The sequence below is a fragment of the Urocitellus parryii genome, chromosome 10 (genome assembly GCF_045843805.1).
Source record: "Urocitellus parryii isolate mUroPar1 chromosome 10, mUroPar1.hap1, whole genome shotgun sequence".
Lineage (NCBI taxonomy): Eukaryota > Metazoa > Chordata > Mammalia > Rodentia > Sciuridae > Urocitellus > Urocitellus parryii.
Genome location: NC_135540.1, coordinates 52764995 through 52786870, shown reverse-complemented (window position 1 = coordinate 52786870; position 21876 = coordinate 52764995). Strand labels below are relative to the sequence as shown.

The 21876-nt window shown below is 32.0% G+C and overlaps 1 protein-coding gene across 1 annotated transcript in view; it reads right to left on the bottom strand.

Moving 5' to 3' along the window:
• Gstcd (glutathione S-transferase C-terminal domain containing) overlaps positions 1-21876 on the bottom strand; it is a 169752-nt gene that overhangs the window by 131856 nt on the left and 16020 nt on the right. The window contains exons 4-5 of the mRNA XM_077803384.1: positions 13267-13518; positions 10157-10250 (exon numbers count right to left, since the gene is read on the bottom strand). Coding sequence (XP_077659510.1) covers positions 10157-10250; positions 13267-13518 — 346 coding nt within the window. The remainder of the gene's footprint in view (positions 1-10156; positions 10251-13266; positions 13519-21876) is intronic.

Here is a 21876-nt window from a genome sequence, read left to right as displayed (position 1 = left end):
GGATGTAAGCGCAATTCTTCCCTAGCAAATGCATCTACTGCTACCACCATCACCCATGGATGTTGAACTCTAGCTTCTTCACCATTACAATGTAAATTATCACTAGCTATTTTCCAGGAAATTTATAGGACTTCAGTCTTAGACTGGGGCTGCATCATTGGTCCCTCTTGTTTTGAGGCTCCAGATTTTTGGACTGAGTCACTACTGCTTCCTCTGGCTCTCCAGTGAGCAGAAGTCATCATGAGACTATTCAGTTTCTGATCATATAAGCCACCCTAATTATATATGATATATACAAATAATTATACATGTAGAATGCGTGTGTGTGTATGTGTGTGTGTGTGTGTGTGTGTGTTGTGTGTGTGTATATATACACACACACACACATATATTCTGATTCAACATAGTACTAGAAATTCTAGCCAAAGCAATTAGGCAAGACAAAGAAAAGGGATACAAAGAGGAAAGTAGAAAATCAAATTATGTCTGTTTATTGATTATATGATTCTTCATTTAGAAAAACCTTAAAGACTCCATTGAAAGAATCTTAAAACTGATAAACAAATTCAGCAAAGTAGGCAAAATCAACATACAAAAATCATTAGCTTTTCTATAAACTAATGTGTTAAGTCAACTTTTTGGCAGTGTGACCAAAATACCTAACAAAAACAAATTAGACAAAAAAAAGTTTACTTTTGGGCTCACAGTTTCAAGGTTCAGTCCAGAGTTGGACAACTCCATTGACCTGGTCTGAGATAAGGAAGAACATCATGGCAAAAGGTCATGGTCAGGAAAGCTGCTCAGCTCACAGCAGCTAGGAGCAGAGAGACAGAAAGCAACAAGCCAGGGACAAAACACAATCCCTAAAGCCATACCCCCCAAGTGACCTACTTCCTCCAGCCATGCCCCACCTGCTCATAGTTACCACCCAGTTAGTCCGTTTAAATTACTAATCCATCAAATGAGTTAATCCACTGATTTGGTTCCAGTTCTCATAATCCACTCATTTAACTTTTGAACATTCCTGCATTGTCTAACACATGAACTTTTTGAGGGATACCTCATATCTAAACCATAATAAGCAACAATTAACTTATTGAGAAATAAATCAACAAAAGCAATCCATTCACAATAACTTTTTAAAAATCTATGAATAAAACTAACCAAAGAGATGAAAAACCTCTATATTGAAAATTAAAAAACACTGAAGAAAGAAATTCTAGAAGCCACTAGAAGGTGAAAAGATATCCATATTCATGATTTGATATTGGTAAAATGGCCATAGTACCCAAAGTGATCTACAGGTTAACTATAATCCCCATCAAAATATCAATGACATTCTTCACAGAACTAGGAAAAAAAATTCATATGAAAGCTTAAAATGTCCAAAGCAATCCTGAACATGCTGGAGGCATTATAATATCTGATTTAAAAAACAGTGTGGATGCATATAATAAAATCAACATGGTATTGGTATAAAAATAGACATGTAAACCAGAATAGAGGATCCAGAAATAAACCCATGTACCCACAATAAACTGATTCTTGACAAAGCTGCCCAAAAATATACATTGGCAAAACGACAAATTCTTCAACAAATGATGCTGTGAAAACTGGTATCCACATGCAGAGGATTGAAATTAGACTCCTATCTCTCACTCTGTACAAAATCCAACTCAAAATGGATGAAAGACCTTATGTAATATTTGAAACTTCTTGAAGAAAACATAGGAGTAACATTCCAAGATACTGGCACAGACAACAATATCCTTAATAGGAGTCTAATTTTGAGAAACAAAAGCAAGAGTGGACACATGGGATTATATCAAATTAAAAGCTTCCTTTCAGAAAAAAGAAATTAGTGGACTGTAGACACAACCTATAATGTGGGAGAAAACCTGCCAGCTATTCATCTGACAGAAGATTAACATCCAGAATATATAAAAAGCTCAAAAAGCTTAACAACAAAAGAGAATACATTTTTTTTTAAAAAAATGGGCAAACAATCTGGACACTTCCTAAAGGAAAAAACATAAGTGGCCAACAAATATATGAAAAAAAATGTTCAATACCTTTAGCTATCAGGGAAATGCAAATCAAAACTACATTTGATAATCTTTGTCACCCCCATCAGAATGGCTACTATCCAGAAAACAAACTAAAACAAATGCTGGTCATAATGTGGAGGGAAAACCCTTTATACTATTGATGGGTATGCAAATTATTTTAGATACTATGGAAAAACTTCATGCAGGTTCCTCAAGAAACTAAAAATGGAAATGCAATATGATGTAGTTATTTCTCTTGGGAATATATCTGAAGGATATAAATATCTTTTGCATATATATATATATATATATGTGTATATATATACACACACATACATACATACACACAAGAGATACCTGCATATATTCATGTTTACTGGGGTAATATTCACAATAGCTAATGTATGAAATCAGCCTAGATGCTCAGTAGATGAAAAGATAAATAAAATATGGTATATATACATAATGAGGCATTAGTTAGCCATAACTAAGAATGAAATCTAATATAAATATGACAAAAATAAAAGTGTCATCTTCAGAAAAATGGACAGAACTGGAGATCATCATGTTAAGCAGATAAGCCAGATTCAGACATGTAAAACATGTCCCCCCCCCAATATGTGGAAACTAAAAAGAAAGAAAGATTAAAAACAAAAAAGAATCTCTAGGGAGGGAAGGGAGGGAGTAGAGAAGTAGGGGAGGCAAGAAAAAGGCAGAAGGGAAGGACATGATAAAGATACTATATACGTATGTATGTAAATGGTGCAGTGAAACCCATTAATTCAATAAAAATCTTAATAATTATACTAAAAATGAAATTTGGGGTAGATAATGAAAGTTTAACTGCAGATAAAAATTATAATTGTGTCAAAAGTGACTGAAGAGTGAAGTTGCAAATGAAATGGAAATATCAAAGCCATGCAGATAACACATTATTGTGTATTAACTGCTGTAGGTAAAAAGGAAAGGGAAGAAATGATAACAGTAAAAAGTGGATCTCATACTTGTCTTTGAGAATCAGTAATAAGAGGGCAGATAACAAAATATAGCCCTGGACATGGATAAAAAACAATTTATTCAAACATATTCATTGTCAATTTTTAAAAATTTGGACAATCTGGATATCCTGCCTTTTTAAAAATTTCCCCAGAGGTACTAGGTTAAACCACACACAATTACTGATGATATTCAACAGTTACTTAATTGTCAATTACAGATGGTTCATTAATACAATGCTTAATGCCATTAACCACTGCTTAATGCCCAAAATAATCATTTGTGAATTAGTTCTTGGATTCTCTATGTAAAACATAATTAGGGTCTAATGAAAAATAAATCCTGGCTAATCTGGGAAAAAATCAATTCATTATTTTCAACCTCAAATATTGTTTAAGAAGTGGAGAAAAATGAATATTTACATAAATGATCCTAATCAGGATAAGCTTTCAGATGTAAAACATTAGTCATCTATAATTCCTGTATATAAAAGTTGATAAAAAGAAATGTTTTGTTTCTAAAAGAGGATAATACACTGCTAGGATTGAAAAATTATATATTTCCTTTTTTGTTGGTTGTTCAAAACATTACAAAGCTCTTGACATATCATATTTCATACATTAGATTCAAGTGGGTTATGAACTCCCATTTTTACCCCAAATACAGATTGCAGAATCACATCGGTTACACAGCCACATTATATATTTTCTTAAAACAATAAACGATCTATATAAAAAGTTAGAATACACCAGTTATGATCCTTCTAAGAATTTGCATGTAATTATACAAAGCAAAGACATTTGCTTGGTTTAATGCCTTCTAAAAAAGAGAAACCTTACCTCTTTTAGATAAAATTTGGCATTATATATATTTTTTTCATTTATCTGAGCTGAGAAGTATATAATCCAAACTAAGTAGCAAAGGGTGAGGATGAATGAGTAGTAATATTTAATGTTTTATGCATTATTCCCATATCACTCTGGGATACTCTCATGTAGCTTAAAAGCAAAACCAAGACCTCATATATACCTAATTGGGCCATATTTCTAAGTCACTAAAGCATTCAAAGAAAGATTAAAAGGCGTTAAAACTCGCCAGCATGGTGGCACACACCCACAATCCCTGCAACCTGGAGACTGATCCAGTAAGATTGCGAATTCCAGTCCAGCCTCATCAACTAAGTGAAGCCCTTAGCAACTTAATGAGACCTTATCTCAAAATAAAAAAATAAAATAAAAAAATCAGGGGAGGTAGCTCAATTGTAGAGTGTCTCTGGATTCAATCTCCAGTACCAAAAAAGAAAAGGAAGGAAAGAAGGAAAGGAGGGAAGGAGGGTGGACAGGGAGGAAGGAAGATTATAACTTGAATAAAACCTGAGCAACTACCTTCTTGTCTTTATCTTCTGTAAGGTCACACTTCTGGCTCTCTTATCCTCTTACACCATTAATGTGGTTATTCTGAGCCAAGCAAAAAATTTTAGTATAGGAATTACCTACCTAAGAACTACTGGAAAGCTGGGCATGGTGGTACATGACTATAATCCCAGCAGCTTGGGAAGCTGAGGCAGAAGGATTGCAAATACAACGCCAGTCTCAGCAAAAGCAAGGCACTAAGCAACTCAGTGAGATCCTGTCTCTAAATAAAATATAAAATAAGGCTGAGGATGTGACTCAGTGGTTAAGTGCCCCTGAGTTCAATCCCTGGTAAAAAAAAAAAAAAAAAAAAGAACTACCAGAGAACAGAGAGAGCCACACAGGCAAATAATGCATGAGGTAAGTATATCTCTATTGTAGGTTTTAAGGAAAAAGATTGTATCTATTCCCTCTTTCATACTTGGAGAAATTCACAAGACAAGAAACAGGGGGTTAGTAAAGAACTTGAGAAAAGTGATCCTCAGACTCAAACAGTACTTATTCTAGTTTCTCATACAAAGGAGGAAATCACACAGGTTTTGATACCAAACTGTAATGGAGAGTATGTAATGACCTGAATGTTCTCATTGAAGTAGGAGACTGCTAATTGAATATTTGAGATTATATCCAAATCTCTTTTTGTCGTAGGGCATGATTAATACCCACTCTTCATTCCTTACATTTTTTAGAATTCATCTTGTGAAAAACCATTTGATCACCATTATCTGCATGAGAATTTTGATGATATAGCCCTAATTCTAAGATGAATATAACTGTAAAATATATGGAATTTGATTTTTAAAAAGTTATACTTTTCACACAGACGTGCTTATAGCAATTCTGAGGCTACTGTCCATATATCCTGGAACTGAACAAATGGGCAAATACAATAACAATGTTGGGAGACATGATTTTTGCTATTCAAAAAGACAAGTACAGATATTGAATTTGAAAAAATTAGGAAGAGTCTTGTGGAGTTTGATCGGAATTAGAAGTGTCAGCATACAAAATAGACATAGATATATCAGTAGATATTGATGTATGATTGTATAATTGTGTGTCTATACATTATAAAATTGACCTATTTAATAATTAATTCTACATCTACATATTCATTTATGCTGAGATGTCTTAGGTAGTGCTGGAAATTGAACGCAGGGATACTCTACCATGGGCTAAATACCCACTCCTATTTATTTTAAGTCAGGGTCTCACTAAGTTATCCAGGCTGGCCTTCAACTTGTGATTCTTCTGTCTCAGCTTCCCAAATATACGCATTATGACACCTGGTTCCAAATCTGTTTTTAAATGCTATTTTCTACTAACAGGAAGCACAGTTCCTTGGAGAAACCACTGCTTCTAGAATTGGGGCAGGAAAATAAGATGATCATGCAACATTTTGTTATGCCATAAATTAAGGAAGTGGCCATAGAATGAATGGAGCATTTCCAAAAGAGTAGAAACCAGCTCAAAAAGACTCAAATCCTAGGACAACGTGAGCATTAAAAAAAGGGTTTGATTATAACTCATTCAATAAAATAAAAATTCATGAATTGATACTGATAAAAAATATAGAAAAATAAGAAGAGAGAATTTTTCGTATGTAGTGTGGCAACTAATAAATATAGAAGGATGACACAGTTTTTAAAAATCACCATTTTGCAACTGTCATAGGCAAGAGGCATCAAGTGAATGTAAACTAGTGAATGAAAGTGTGAAAAAAAAACAAGATCATACATAGTCTCAAAGTATCTACCCCCCCAAATTGCTTATTAATTCAAAAAACAAAATAGTGAAATTATAGAAGAGATACCTGGTAGACATTATCTTAACCAACATTATATTAGTGGGAACAAACTGACATAATGTGCTTCCTGATAGGATGCATGGGAGGACACAACATTACTTCTGTAGTATTCCTGCTTAAGCATAACTTGAATCTAATCATGGAGAAACATCATATAATTCCAAATCAAGAGACAGTCTACAAAAGGCCTGAACTATTTTTTAAAAAGTCCATATTATAAAAGACAAAGGCTAGAAACTGTCTCATATTAATGTAGACTAAAGAAACATAAAATTAAATATGCCACAATCTACTAGACTCTAAATTATACAGTAATATGCTTTCAATATCATATTTAAATATTCAGTTCTTATATTTTTACAATTGTAACTATGACTATGTAAGAAAATGTTCTTAGGAAGAGTTAGGTATTTAGGGATAAAGGGGAATGATGTCTATAACTTACTTTCAAATAGACCATAAAAAAGTAATGCATATTAAATTCTAAAGTTTGGTTTTCTTCAAACTCAATAAGTTCCATTATTTTAGTCATTTAAATTTACATGAGACAAAAGAATTCAAAGAGTTGCTTAGTTTATGAAGAAATCTGGCACGTTAAAAAAAGGTATTTGTAGTTTTAATTCATTCTATTTAATAAAAAATTAATGAGTACCTATCCATAGAAATTTTATAATCAAAGTAATTCTACTGGAGAAGGAAAACATGCATGTAAATAAGTATAACATAAAAGAAGCATAATTTAAGTACCAAAAATGAAGTATAAGAAAGCACTAAAGGAATGTTGAGAGGGAGTTATTAATTCATATCACTATATTAGCTAAATTTAACATTTATAATTTACTAGTCATGGTACTTAGTGCTTAATTCATGGAATATATCAATAATCCTATTTGACATATTACTATTATTATTCCATTCTATAAATGAGGCAACTGAAGCATAGAAAAGTTAATATCTGGCTATAGAGTATCTAGCTAGGTGGCTGCACAGCTAGTTTTCAAATTCAGGCAAGTTGATACCATGGTAGAAGGCTTAATGAAGGAAGCAGCATTTGAATTGACCCTTAAAAGATTCTTATACTTTCAGCCAGCAAGAAAAGCCGAAAAGACAATACTCAAGGCTGCTAGAAAAATAAAAGTGATGATATGGAAATATTACAAATAAATTGTATAAAAGAAACTGAACAGTTAAAGGAGGGTATGTAAGATGTGAGGAGAGAAGCAGGGAGCAGATTGAATAGATTGAAAATTAGATTCCATCTTGAGTATTAACACAGCCTTTGCCAGTAAAGGGAATGATTATTAAAGGGAATAATATGCAACAAATTTTTCATGTAGTTCAATAGATTTAGTAGAAGGAAGGTCTTTGAGACATCCACATGAACCAAGTATCAACAAAATTTTATTACAATAAAATCTGTCCTAAAAGTTAGTATAAGAACATAAGTAATGTGTTCTTGTAACATTCATAGTGATCCTCCATGACCTAATATAATAATTTTATTTCACAAAGATCCTACCATCATGCAATGTTCGAAATTGCCAGATCTGAAAACAGCAAATCTAAAATGCTACAACACTGCCAGAGTTTAACGAAGTCTACAGCTTTTTAGGAAACATTAAATGAAATGTGCATAAGCATGTAGCTCTGCATTTCAGTTTATTCCTTGTCATAATATTTATGAAAACAAGATGATCCAATTAAAGGAATATAATGAATAATATATTCAATGAACTCTTACAAACAAACCAGAAAAATGACTCATGAATGCTTAATGTTAGATATTCTTGAAATGGCAGTTGACATATGATTGCTCTTATTAATAATAGAAAATACTTTGGTTCTATGGTTAGTTAGGCATAAAGAAAAAAATGTAACATTTAGAAAATTTTTCATTTCTTAATAAATATAAACATTGATAAAAGTCTGATTTTTATTTCACTTATTTTTTTTTTTTTTTTTTGGTGCTGGGTACTGAACCTCATGTATGGTAACTACATGCTCTATCATTTAGTTATACCCCTAGTCTGAAAGCCTGAATTTTTTTATTTAGTAAACTGTAAGTTTATCAAAATTTATACCATAACCAAACAGTATATAAACAAAATCCAATTGCAAGTTATCATAAAAATATCTAAATTTTTGAATGTTAAAAATCATTTATAATTAAAACACTAACAAATTCATTGGTGATATATTTGTACATAATTACTAAAAGACAAAAGAATATCTATTTCATTTTTATAAAATATCCTTAAAGCACAGAACTTAATTCCCCAACATAAACTACTTCTATTCTTTAAGAATTCTAATTATTTATTTGATCAAAAAATAGAATTGATTTATAAGATGGAAAATATTAGGTAATATCACAGATGAGAAGAATGTGAAAAGAGAAGGCAAACTAGTTCAAAGAACATTTTAAAATCAAAAGTTATATGTAGTTAAATATAAAACTTATAAAAAGGGGAATAACCAAAGAAATAGTTCTTTGAACTAGTCTCAATTTTCCCTTTAAAAAAAAAGCACTTTAAATGGTATATGAAATTCAACAAGTATCTTTTATATGTTTAACTTGGTTTCCAAGATTAAAGGAAAACCATACAGTCTTTAAAAATGGTGAGAGGGTTTATAATTTGGTGAGAGGCTGAAAACTGGTATGATAATCTTGAACTGATACTGCAGCTGCCCTGAGAATATTTTCTAATAATTGGGAATGTAAATTTTAATAGCAGGGACAAAGAAGAAGCTAGTCCTTCAACCTTTGCTTGGTAAAGTGTTATAACTAATATCACAACATAAAAGCAAAAACCCTGAAAAGCTCTATTCCCTCTGAGAATTGTGCATTAAAAGTGCGGTACAACAACAAAGGAAAATGATAAAAGAAAATTTATCTATTTAAATCTCAGCTCCAGATAGAAAAGTTTAAAGAATTTGAAGCTGAAAAACTAATACTAAATGATCTTAAAGTTCTAATACTTTGAGAGGCCTGATATAACAAATAAATACAAACACTTTTTGTGGGAATTTACCCTTAACTCAAATCGTATAAAATCTTACAATTGAGATAACCCAAAACTGAATAAGACACGAGGAATAAAGTCAACAACAAAAACAAAAAAAAACCCAAATAGAATTAAACCACTATGAAGATCAAATATTAGAAAGAATAAATATACAATAAAAAATCATAAAAAATGGGAAATTAAAAAATAAACAAGAAAACGTTATCAAAAACAAATCAGCTGGAGAAAGTGGCATAGAATATAATTTCAGCTACTTGGGAAGCTGAGACAGGAGGATTGCAAGTTGGAAGTCAGCCTAGGTAGAAACTTAATGAGACTTGTCTCAAGTTAAAAAGGGCTGAGAATGTAGTTCAGTGTTAAAGTGCCCTTGGGTTAAGTCTCCAGTATCACAAACAAACCAAATATAATTTCAAATAATAATATAATTATTTACCTAAATATCTATCAATAAGAAAAAAATTTTCAAATAATATTTTGAGCAGCTGGGTAAAATGGATTATGGACTATTAGATGATCAATGAATTTTTGTTAATTTTTATTAAGTGCAATAATGGCATTCTGATTATTTGAGATGTCATTGTATTATTAACAAATGTACTAAAATATTACATATTACCTAGGATTTGTTTTAAAATATGCCAGCAAAGAAAAAAAAGGAGTAAATGAAACAAATGTGGATACTATAAAATCTGAATGATGTATATATAAAATTTTTATAATAAAAATAATATTAAAACAACAGTATAACCAGAATATTAGATACAGACAAAGTGAGAAATAGAGAACTGGAAGATGGATCTGAAGAGAGCATCCAGATTATGAGAAAAACTTAAAAGGAAAAACAACAACAACCAAAAAAAAACTCACCTTCCTTTGGACTCACTGCTGCAGGAAGACCATTCCAGTCAAGGGTCCAAGTAGGGCAAGGGTGGGGAGAAAACATCACTTCAATGCCGTTTTCCTAGAAAAGGAAATAGGCTCCTTCCAAATTAATGAATCAATAAAACCCTGTTATGTTTTTAAAGACCAGATTTCTATTTTCTATACTGGAACTCTACTAGCAATAATCATTGGATCTTTCACCAAATATTTAGTTATGTAAAAAACTACATGTTGGGGCTTTTTGATATCATAGTTACTTTCCTATTATTTTATGTTGAGATAATAAAAAGTAATGATATTTCAAATAATGTGTCATCAGTTATAAATATATATGTACAGATAAAAATATTTTAATACCTGAGAAACACACATAATTAATAAGCCATCATAAATCCATCGAATATCATGGAGAAAAATTATTTGAGGATAAAACTTTATCAAAAAACAATCTACAAGAAAAAACAATCCACACAGAAAATATAAAAAACTAGCTTTGCATTATGTCCATCAAAAGGTCTATTTTAAAAATTTATTCTGATTTGTTATACATGACGGCAGAATGCAATTCATTTAATATTAGACATATAGAGCACAATTTTTCAAGATATCGATGGTACACAAAGTATTTTCAAACCATTCATGTCTTATACATGTACTTAGGGTAATGATGTCTTACTCATTCCACCATCATTCCTACCCCGCTTTCCCACTCCTTTCCCTCCCGCACTTTTGCCCTATATAAAGTTCCTCCATTCCTTCAATGCTCCCCCACCAATTCCATTATAAATCAGCATCCTCATATCAAAGAAAACATTGGGCCTTTAGTTTTAGCATTCTATTCTCTAACTCCATTCATTTACCTGCAAATGCCATGATTTTATTCTCTTTTAATGCTGAGTAATGTTCCATTGTATATATACCAAAGTTTCCTGATCCATTCATCTACTGAAGGGCATCTATACATGAAAACTGTCCAACATATAAGCTCCATTTTAAAGTACCAAAAAATATCCACCATATCTGTCTTTTATAAGGGACAATAATGCCTCTAGAAAAGGATTCCTCTGGTTTAACTAAATGGATCCCAACATTTTAAAGGAGGACCACTTTTTAAAATAGTAAATTTTTTTCAGGTTCCTTTCTATGTTGGAAGTTGTACATTTATTATTTGATCTAGAGATAATGGCATGACATACACATGGATTTGCAGACCCTGCCAATCATATTCTAGGTTCACATCCCACCATTGTTCAAGGTATTTTTACCTCTAGAAAAACCCTACTAAAAGAAAGATTTAAGGCAGACATGGTAGTGAATGCCTATAGATGCAGCACTTGGAAGGCTGAGGCAGAAAGATAAACTGAACCCATGAACTGAGGCCAAGCTGGGCAGCATAATGAGACCCTATCTCAAAATTTAACAACAAAAATGAAGGAAGGAAAAGAAAATTAAGTTCTTAGAATTCAACAGTAACCCCCTTGAATTAATTAATTAATGAGATTAATGTCCATTATGAAATTGGCTCTTTGAGTCTCAAAGGAAACAGTATAAAGATCCTTTGTTAAAACTAGAGATATCACTGTAAGTCTAGACATCTAGAGTGCTCATTTGCTTGTAGAAATAAAAACACATCTCTCTGACAACTTTCTTCTAAATCCTTAATGTTAGTTACACTGAACTTGTTATTCCTCATTTCTATCATACAAGTATGTTGAGAAACTACTTATATCCCATAAAATTTACTCTTTCAAAACATACAATTCAATACTTTTTAGAAGATTCACAGTTGTATAGCCATTAACCCTATCTAGTTTTAGAACCTTTTTATCATCCTCCCCAACAGCCTTATACCCACACACTCAAGAGATGAACCAAAGATCCCTCAGCAGTTTAACCCATCTGATCAAGCACATTAAATTCTGGATATGCCTCAATAATTTTTAAAATCAACTATATACCTACCCAGATATGGTATATAGCCAGGTGGTACACACCTGCAATTCAGTTACTCAGGAGGCTGGGGCAGAGGATTACAAATTTCATGCAAGCCTGTGCAATTTAATGAGACCCTGTCTCAAAATAAAAAATAAAAGGGGCTGGATATTGCTCAGTGGTAGAACATTCCTAGATTTAATTCCCAGTACTACAAAATAAACAAATAAATAAAACCAGCTATTTAATCACAATTCATTGTTTTATCAGTAGACTACAGAGTTTGGCTGAAGAGCAACAGACCTGGTGTCACTACTATAAAGTTTTCTTCTTCATTTCTAAATCAGTAAACTTTCTTTTCCCTAGAGAACTCAAAATACTTGCTGAAAAGAAAACTAGGAAAATATAATGAGAATTTTTCCAGCGAGAAACTCAGAACAAATAAATTATATCAGAAAAATTATATTTTAAAAAATATTCAAATAGTCTATTAAAGACAAAACACTTTTTCAGAGAATTTCATATCGTTTCATATCAAAAGATAGGGGGAAAAAACCCTATTGGTAAAAACTTTATAATTAGTAAAATAATGCCCTAAAGAGAGAAATATATATCATATGTGTTCCTTTTATATGTATAACGAAAGCATTAATAAAACCAAAAAATAAAGTAAAAAGAAAATTCAAACAATTCCAAAATCATAAATTTAGATAAAAACTTGATAAATAAATTGAGAAATTTATCTTTATATTTCTTTAATTTCAAAGTACCATCTCAAAATTAAAAAGACCAAGGCCAAAACCTTGCAATAGAAAAACATCTGGTTAAAACAACACACTTGACCAGATATGATACTACATTGTTCCATGTCCCAAATATTAAAGAAACGTTTTAAGAAATACATTTTAAAATTTATATAAATGGGACTGATTTGTATCTAAAGATACATAATATTAAAAATCTTCAATTTTAGTAAATTTTTAATTTACTGCTTAAATGCAAAAGACTAGCAGAAATATTAATCAGTAAAAAAGTAAAGTAAGATTGCTATAAATAAAATTTATAAGAAAAATTATGTTAATAAAAGATTAGCAGTCAGAGTAGAATGCTCAGCAACAATATCACATGGAATTTTGCAAAGAAAATTTTAACAGTTTAATTACCATTAATTTGGTCATAGTTGGTCTTGGTCCTCCTATAAATAAAGAATCGTTTTGCTCCTCCACACCTGGGACCTCAGTTAAATTCAGATGTTGTTCACCTGAAGTAGTCAACAACTCTGGAAAATGGAGAAACTGGATCCCACACTTAGAAGCTGCTGTTTTTACTCTTGGCACTTCCTGAATCCTCTGGTACCAAGCTGCAAGCAGTGGAAATTCTATCAGCTTCTCAGAACATTTCTTGCATATAATTGCCTAGGTAGGAAAAGGATAAGACACATTATTATGTATTTCTGTTTATAGCAGCTGTATTGAGGTAACTTTACAGATCATGAAATTCACACATTTTAAGGATACAGTTCAAGCAATCCGTTTTAGTAAATGGGGTGTTTTTGTTTTTGCTTATCCATTCACTAATTGATGTATACTTGCATATTTCTAGTTCCTGGCTATTACGAACAATGCCACTATACATAGGTGTATACCAGTGTTTGTATAGAAAGTTTTTCACTTCTTAAGAATAGATAATTCAGAAACAACTTTCTAGGTTATATAGTAACTGTACATTTAACTTTTAAATAAACCATTGAATTATTCTCCATGGTGGCCATACCATTTTATACTATCACTAGCGATGCACTGAGATTCCAATTTCTTTACATTTTGCCAATTATTGACATTGTAAGTCATTATTATCTTTTTTTTAGAGAGAGAGAGAGAGAGAGAGAGAGAGAGAATTTTTTAATATTTATATTTTAGTTCTTGGCGGACACAACATCTTTGTTTGTATGTGGTGCTGAGGATAGAACCCGGGCCGCACGCATGCCAGGCAAGCGTGCTACTGCTTGAGCCACATCCCCAGCCCCATTATTATCTTAGCCATTCTTGTGAGTATATAGTTATATCTCACTGTGACTTTCATTTGTATTTCCCTATGATTAAAGATGCTGAGTTTATTCACCATTTGTATATTTTCTTTGGCGATGTCTTATATGTTTTTATCATTCATTTTGTAATATAAGAATTGGAATAACTCAACAGTAAGGAAATGAAAAACTCAATTTAAAATGAGCAAAAGTCTGAACAGACAGCTTACTAAAACATATACACAGATGCCAACAAAACATATGAAAAATGCTAACTTGCATGTCATTAGAGAATTGCATATTAAAACAAGGAGGTATTACCACGTATTTGTTATGGTTTAGATATTAAGTGTCTCCCAAAAGCTCATGTGTGAGACAATGGAAGGAGATTTAGAGGTGAAATGATTTGATTATGTGAGCTTTAACCCAATTAGTGAATTGGTCCCCTGACAGGTGTTATATAGATAGGGTGTGGATGGAGGAGATGAGTGTGCCTTTGGGGTTTATATTTTGTGTTTTGTTGAGTAAAGGTGGGAGTAAAACTGGGGCTTTAAGGAAGTTGTACTTGTTAAAAACATTGCCAATATGTAATACTAGAATAAATAAAAATCTAGAACACTGATTACACCAAATGATAGTAAGGATTTGGAACATTAGAAATTCTCCTTCTATGCTGAGATATAGATTGTAATATACTGTCACGACTTATAAAGACAGTTTGGCAGTTTCTTATAAAATGAAATATACTGTTACTATTCAATCTATCAGTCATGCTCTAGAGTTGAAAATTATGTTGGCAGCTTATAATAGCTATATTCATAATTCTCAAGAAGAGATACCAATGAAAAAATGAGGTATCATCTCAATCTAATTAGAATATTTATCATCAAAAAGACAAAAAATAAAAAATCATAGTAATAATTCTGAAAAAGGGAAACTCTTATACACTGCTAGTGGCAATGTGAATTAGTACACCTATTATGAAAACCAGTATGGAGATTCCTCAGAAAACTAAAAGTAGACCTACCATATGATCTAGCACTTCCACTACTGAGTATATATCCAAAAGAGATGTAATCATTATACAAAAAAGATACTTGCTCCCCCATTTTTATGACAGCACTATTTGCAATAGTCAAAATATGGAATCAATCCAGATGCCCTTCAATAGATGCATAAAGAAAATGTGGGGGCTAGGGTTGTGACTCAGAGGAAGAGCACTTGTCTAGCATGTGTGAGGCACTGAGTTCGATCCCCAGCACTACACAAAAATTAAATAAAGGTATTGTGTCCACCTACAACAAAAGAATAAATTTAAAAATAAAAGAAAGAAAATGTGATATATTTCCACAATGGAATAATATTCAGCCACAAAAGATATAGTGAAACAAGACTGCTATGTGTTCTTACTCATTTATGGAAACTAACAAGTCAACTTGTAAAGGATGGAATGGAATAGAGGCAGGAGGGAGGAAAGATAAAAAGAAGTCACTTCGGGGCAACAAAAGCACAGGGTAATCACTTCTGATTCTTCTTTAGCACAGTAGGGTAATAAATGAAACAACCTATTATATATTTCAAAATGACTAAAAAAGAATAATATATCTAACACATAAAAATGATTAATGGTTAAAGATGGAAATGCTTATAACCCTAATGTGCTTATGACATATTGTACATATAAGTTGAATTACCATAATGTATCCCATAAATATGTACAAATTAAAAGTAAGATTTAACAATAAGATACTTGCTGAGATAAGGACATTAAAGTAAAATAATAAAAAATAAAATTATAAATGTTTAGAAATGGAAAAGGTAACTATAGTAGTCCCCCCATTATGTGTGATTTTTGTTTTCAAAGTTTCAGCTATCCAGTTCAAAAATACTATGTGGAAAATTCCAGAAATAAATAATCCATAAGTTTTAAATGACATGCCTTTCTGAGTAGCATGATATAATCTCATGCTACCCTATTCACACTTGCTCTGGATGTAAATTATTCCTTTGTTCAGCATATCTACACTGAATGTGTTACCAGTTCATTGGTCACTTAGTAACTACCTTATTTACCAGATCGACTATCACAGTATTGCAGTGCTTATGCTCAAAAGTGATTCTTACTTAACAATATCCCCAAAGTACAATAGCTGTGTTCCTGGCAATTTGGATATGCCAACAAAGCCATAAAGTGCTTTTTTTCAGTGAAAGTGCAAAAGTTCTAGATCTAATAAGGAAAAGAAAACAGTAATGTTCCGGTTGCTAAGACCTAAGGTCAGAAGAAATCAACTCATGAATTGTGAAGGAGGAAAAAGAAATTTGTGCTAATTTTCCTGTTGCACATCAAATTGCAAAAGTTATGGTCGTGATGTATGATAAAGAGCTTAAAGATGGAAAAGCTTTAAATTTATGTATGTGTATATGGGGGAAAAAGTATATATAGGATATGGTACTATCCATGGTTACCATCCACTAATGGTCTTGAAGCATATCTCCTATAGGTAAAGCAGCACAACTATAGCACTATTCAGATGATATTTTTATAAAGCAGTATGTAAATAAGGTTTTAATTCATTTAAGTTAGGAAATGTGAAGCTCTTACTCCTTATCCAAATTAATATTATTTTGTTTTCTTTTTGTCATATGCTTTCTCCCTAGCACTACCACCAAATCAATTTCTTCCCTCTTTGAGACCACTGAATTTGTTTCCATATAAACAATTAAACTGTCACAAACAGATTATGGCTTATGATTATGAACAAATACATGAGTAAAAAGGTCAAGTCACAGAAACTCTCTACAAATATATCTAGAAATTTGTTTGTGGGCAAGAGTCAGAAAGATTAATAAAAAATCACATTAAATGTATTCTTCTATATTTTAACTGGACTTAAAATAAGCAGCAGTTGTTTATAAGGATATAGACTATCTCTAACTCTCATTGAGTACTATAAGCACTTAAAACACTGCCTTGCAAATAATAGTAACTCTGTTGAGCAAAGAACAAATAATGAAGGATTGATTTATTTTCTTTAGATAATTCCTTAAGCTAGTGTTTTTCAAATTGCTGTTTATGATCCATTGGGAGGTTGTCAAATCAACAACCAATGAATAGTGTTTGTGTTTTCTTAGGTACTTATTTATTTTGGTGATGCTGGGGATCAAGCCCAGACCTTTGTGTATGCTAAACATGTGTTCTACCACTGAGCTATACTCCTAGCTTTACTTATGAAATAACTTACTACAAGATGTATACTCTGATATTTTATATTTAATGTTTTTGTAAACATCTTATGGGAATTAGGGACCATGCTAGTGGTAGAGTGCTTGGCTAGCATGTGGGAGGCCTTGGGTTTGATCCTCAGCACCAACAGAAAAAAAAAAAAAGTTATTTTGTAAGTATTTATGAGCATAAGCAAATATTAAGGATGTGCATTTATTTGTATACTCAATCACTTCATAAACATATTATTTACTGTGAGTTAAAGTAAAAAAAGTTTGAAAAATAATGTCTATATGGCACTCTGGGAGCCAAAAAGTTTATAATTCCAGAATTCTCAATTACCTCAAAATAGATTAGGTGCTAAGAGAACTGAGTATAATACATGACAAATCAATTAGATCAGAAATGCTTTCTTTTCCTCATCTTTCTTTTACTCATCAGTGACTTATTATTATTTGTTAAATGTATGTGGTATCTTTCTCTCTTTTTGAAAATAAATTCTGATTGGATAACAATAATTCACACTTAAAAGAATGGAGGGGCTGGAGCTATAGCTCAGTGGCAAAGTGCTTGCCAACCATGCAGGAGATCCTGGTTTGATCCCAGTATCCCTCTCCCACACACATAATTGCAGTTTCACTCTGCCTGACTGGTTGCCTAATTTAATCCATATGCCAGGGCACACTTATTAATATTCAGACAATTAGGAGATACTGAAACATATTCAGAAGACTTAAGAAGACATCTTTAAAGAGGTGACACTAATAAAAAATGGTATGAAATGAAAATGTGTTCCTCCCCCCTCAAAAAACAAAATCAACAACCAAAAAAATCCCAAAGTTATCAGTTTTCTAAAATCAAAATCATTACAAATATCACAGAGCTCCTTAAAGACAAGAAAATAAATAAAATTTATTCTTAAAACATGGTTAAAACACTTATTGCTGACAAGAGCATAAAATGAAACTCTAAGTGACTTTGCAGAAAAAAAATGTCTTTGAATAAAAAGAAAACCAAGGATGTCACACATCTATTTAAAACACCTCCTTTGCATTCTTTTCTAATCATATATACATATAATATATTGTGTTTATTTTATACCATTTTCCTCACTCATGCCTACTCTTTTGAAAATATGATATACACAGCTCAAAAATGTTTAGGAAAAACAGGGTAAACAGGAAAAAAACAGTAACCAACCTATTAAATGGAAATATAACCCCAGTTCTCTACTTTTTACTTACAAAAAGATCTAATGGTAGTCCCCAACTTCCTTAATAAGACTCCAATAGTGCAAGAATTAATATCAATAATCAATAAATGGGATGGATTCAAACTAAAAATCTCTCAGCAAAAGAAACAATCAGTGAGGTGAATAGAGAGTCTACAATTTGGGAACAAATTTTTACCACACACACATCAAATAGAGCACTAATCTCTAGGATATGTAAAAAACTCAAAATCTTAACACCAAAAAGCCAAATAACCCAATCAATAAATGGGCCAAGGACCTGAACAGACACTTCTTAGAAGAGGACATATAATCAATCAACAAATATATGAAAAAATGTTCATCATCTCTTGCAAATCAAAACTACTCTAAGATTTCATCTCACAGTCAGAATGGCAGCTATTATGAAGACAAACAACAATATGTGTTAGTGAGGATGTGGGGGGAAAAGGCACACTCATACACTGCTGGTGGGATTACAAATTGGTGCAGCCAATATGGAAAGCACTATGGAGATTCCTTGGAAAACTGGGAATGGAATCATCATTTGACCCAGCCATCCCACTCCTCGGACTATGCACAAAAGACTTAAAAATAGCATACTACTGGGGCTGGGGATGTGGCTCAAGCGGTAGCGCGCTCACCTTGCTACCTCGTGCGGCCCGGGTTCGATCCTCAGCACCACATACAAACAAAGATGTTGTGTCCGCCAATAACTAATAAATAAATAAATATTTAAAAAAAAAAAAAAAAATAGCATACTACAGGGACACAGCCACATCAGTGTTTATAGCAGCACAATTCACAATAGCTAAACTGTGGAACCAAATTAGATGCCCTTCAGTAGATGAATGGATACAAAAAATGTGGCATATAAACACAATGGAATATTACTCAGCAATAAAAGATAATAAAATCATGGCATTTGCAGGTTAATGGATAGCATTGGAGAAGATAATGCTAAGTGAAGATGGCCAAACCCAAAAAATAAAATGCCGAAAGTTTTCTCTGATTTAAGGATGCTGATTCATAACATGGCAGTGGGGGAGGGCATGGAAGGATTAGATGAACTCTAGTTAGGGCAGAGAGGAAAAGGGTAGGGATAAAAAGGGAGAGGGCATGGAATTAGGAATGATGGTGCAATGAGGTGGACATGTATGAAGACACAAATGGTGTGACTCTACTTTGTTTACAATCAGAGACACGAAAAACGGTGCTTTATATGTGTAATATGAATTATAATGCATTCTGCTGTCATATATAACAAATTAAAATTTTTTAAAAATGAAAAAAAAAGAACAAGTGGGTTAAAACTGAAAACTCCTAAAGATAGGAGAGGACAAGGTAGGTATATATTTATCACTAAATAAGTGGGATCCATTGTTTTTGCAATATGCCAACAAATAGATCCCCTTTTTGTTTCCAATTTTATGTCAATGAAGACATTGAAAGAGGTATTTATTATAGATATTTATGCTCAAAATTCAGTTTTAAAAGAGGAATGATTTATTTGTGTTTTTTAACAAAGAAGCTTCAAAGTATTAAAAGTTAAAATATATATAATTAAATTAGGTGTTCAAATGACAAAATGATTTCTTAAAGTGGCAACTTCCCTGACTTATAGGAATAAAATAACCTTTCAAGTATTTCTATCCAAGTCTACCTGTTTAGTAGTAGCAAATAAAAAATAACTACACAATTTTCTGTATAACAGCGAGATTTTGCCCTAGAGTAAGCTATTCATTGCTACTTCTCCCACATGCTTGATATACTATCTACTGGAGGATTCAGCAAATGAATTAAAGGGGGAAGGGCATAAAAAGTTCACTTTAATTTATTTCCTTATAAACTATTCCTAAAACTTCAAAGAGGAGAGAGTATTGTCAGGCTCCTGCTGTAAATACACACACACACACACACACACACACACACACACACACACACAGTGGAATTCTATTCCACCATTAAAAAGAATGAAATTGTGGCATTTGCTGGTAAATGGATAGAAATGGAGAATTAGCATAAGTGAGATTAGCTAAACTCACAAACTAAAAACGGTCAAATAATTTCTCTCATGTGGAAAATAGAGAAAGGGGGAGAAAAGAGTACATAAAGAACCTATCAAATACAAATTAATAGATGAGTGAAAGGAAGTCTAGTAGAGGAAGGAACAGGGAGGGGTGGAGGAGGGAGGACAGGTGGGAAAAGGGGGATCATGTATAAGTTTGTTGAGGTGAACCCAATTATTATGTAACCATAATGCTCTAATAAAAAAAATTAGAGAAAATGAAAAAAATAAAAAAGGAGAAAGAGGCATTTTCCTACCAATTTTGACTTCTGGTAATCCAAATCTTAACTTAGCAAAAATGACTCTGGCTGTTTTGTGTCCTTGACCTTATTCTTGAGGCTAAAAATCCTGAACTGGGTTCAGTTCTATAATTCCAATCCAAACCTAGTACCTTTATTACTGATCATAAACTTGATCATGATTTAATAATTTGGACTATGAATGGAGTCATTCATCTGAATGTTTGCTGACACAAGCACTTTGCTTGGCAATGTAGCCATTCTGAACTAAAATGATAACTACATTACCCAGAGTGACATGAAGGAGGAAAATATAATAGAAACAACATCAAGGCTCTGGCAAAGAAATATGAATTCTTGAAGGAAAATGTGCAGATTCAAGAAAAAAGAAAACATTTTGAGAATTAATTCAATATTATATTTCAAAAAAGAAATAAATCATATATACATATATATAAAAGGCTAAATGTACACATTTTCCCCTATTTTAACCTGACATGAAAGCAAACTATCACAGTATCAGATAAATTTACTCAGTAGTCAAGTACATGTCCTATTTGAGAACATCATGTCCATTAGGAATCTTTGGATTAAATTAATACTAAGATGAATGATATTTAAATGAAATGCAAACCTGCTGAAATGAATATGGCCATCTGGATGAGCTAAAATAATCTTTTGGTAGGTAATTCCTTTTTGTTTTATGGAGTTTAAAATCAAGTACTCAGGTCTCTTCCATTACCTCACTTTCTTTGTAGCACTGATATTTTTTATGAATATTATTTGTTTGTTTACTTGTTTATTTCTATCTTCCTCTACTAGAATATTAGCTATGTGAAGGCTGGGACCTTACTTGGCTTGTTTACCATTGTATTCTTAGTGTTAATGAAAGTGCCTGACATATACAATAGACTTCCAATAAATTCTAGAAAGAATGAATAATATGTTACTTTGATTCAATTCTTATGAAATTAAAAACAAACATT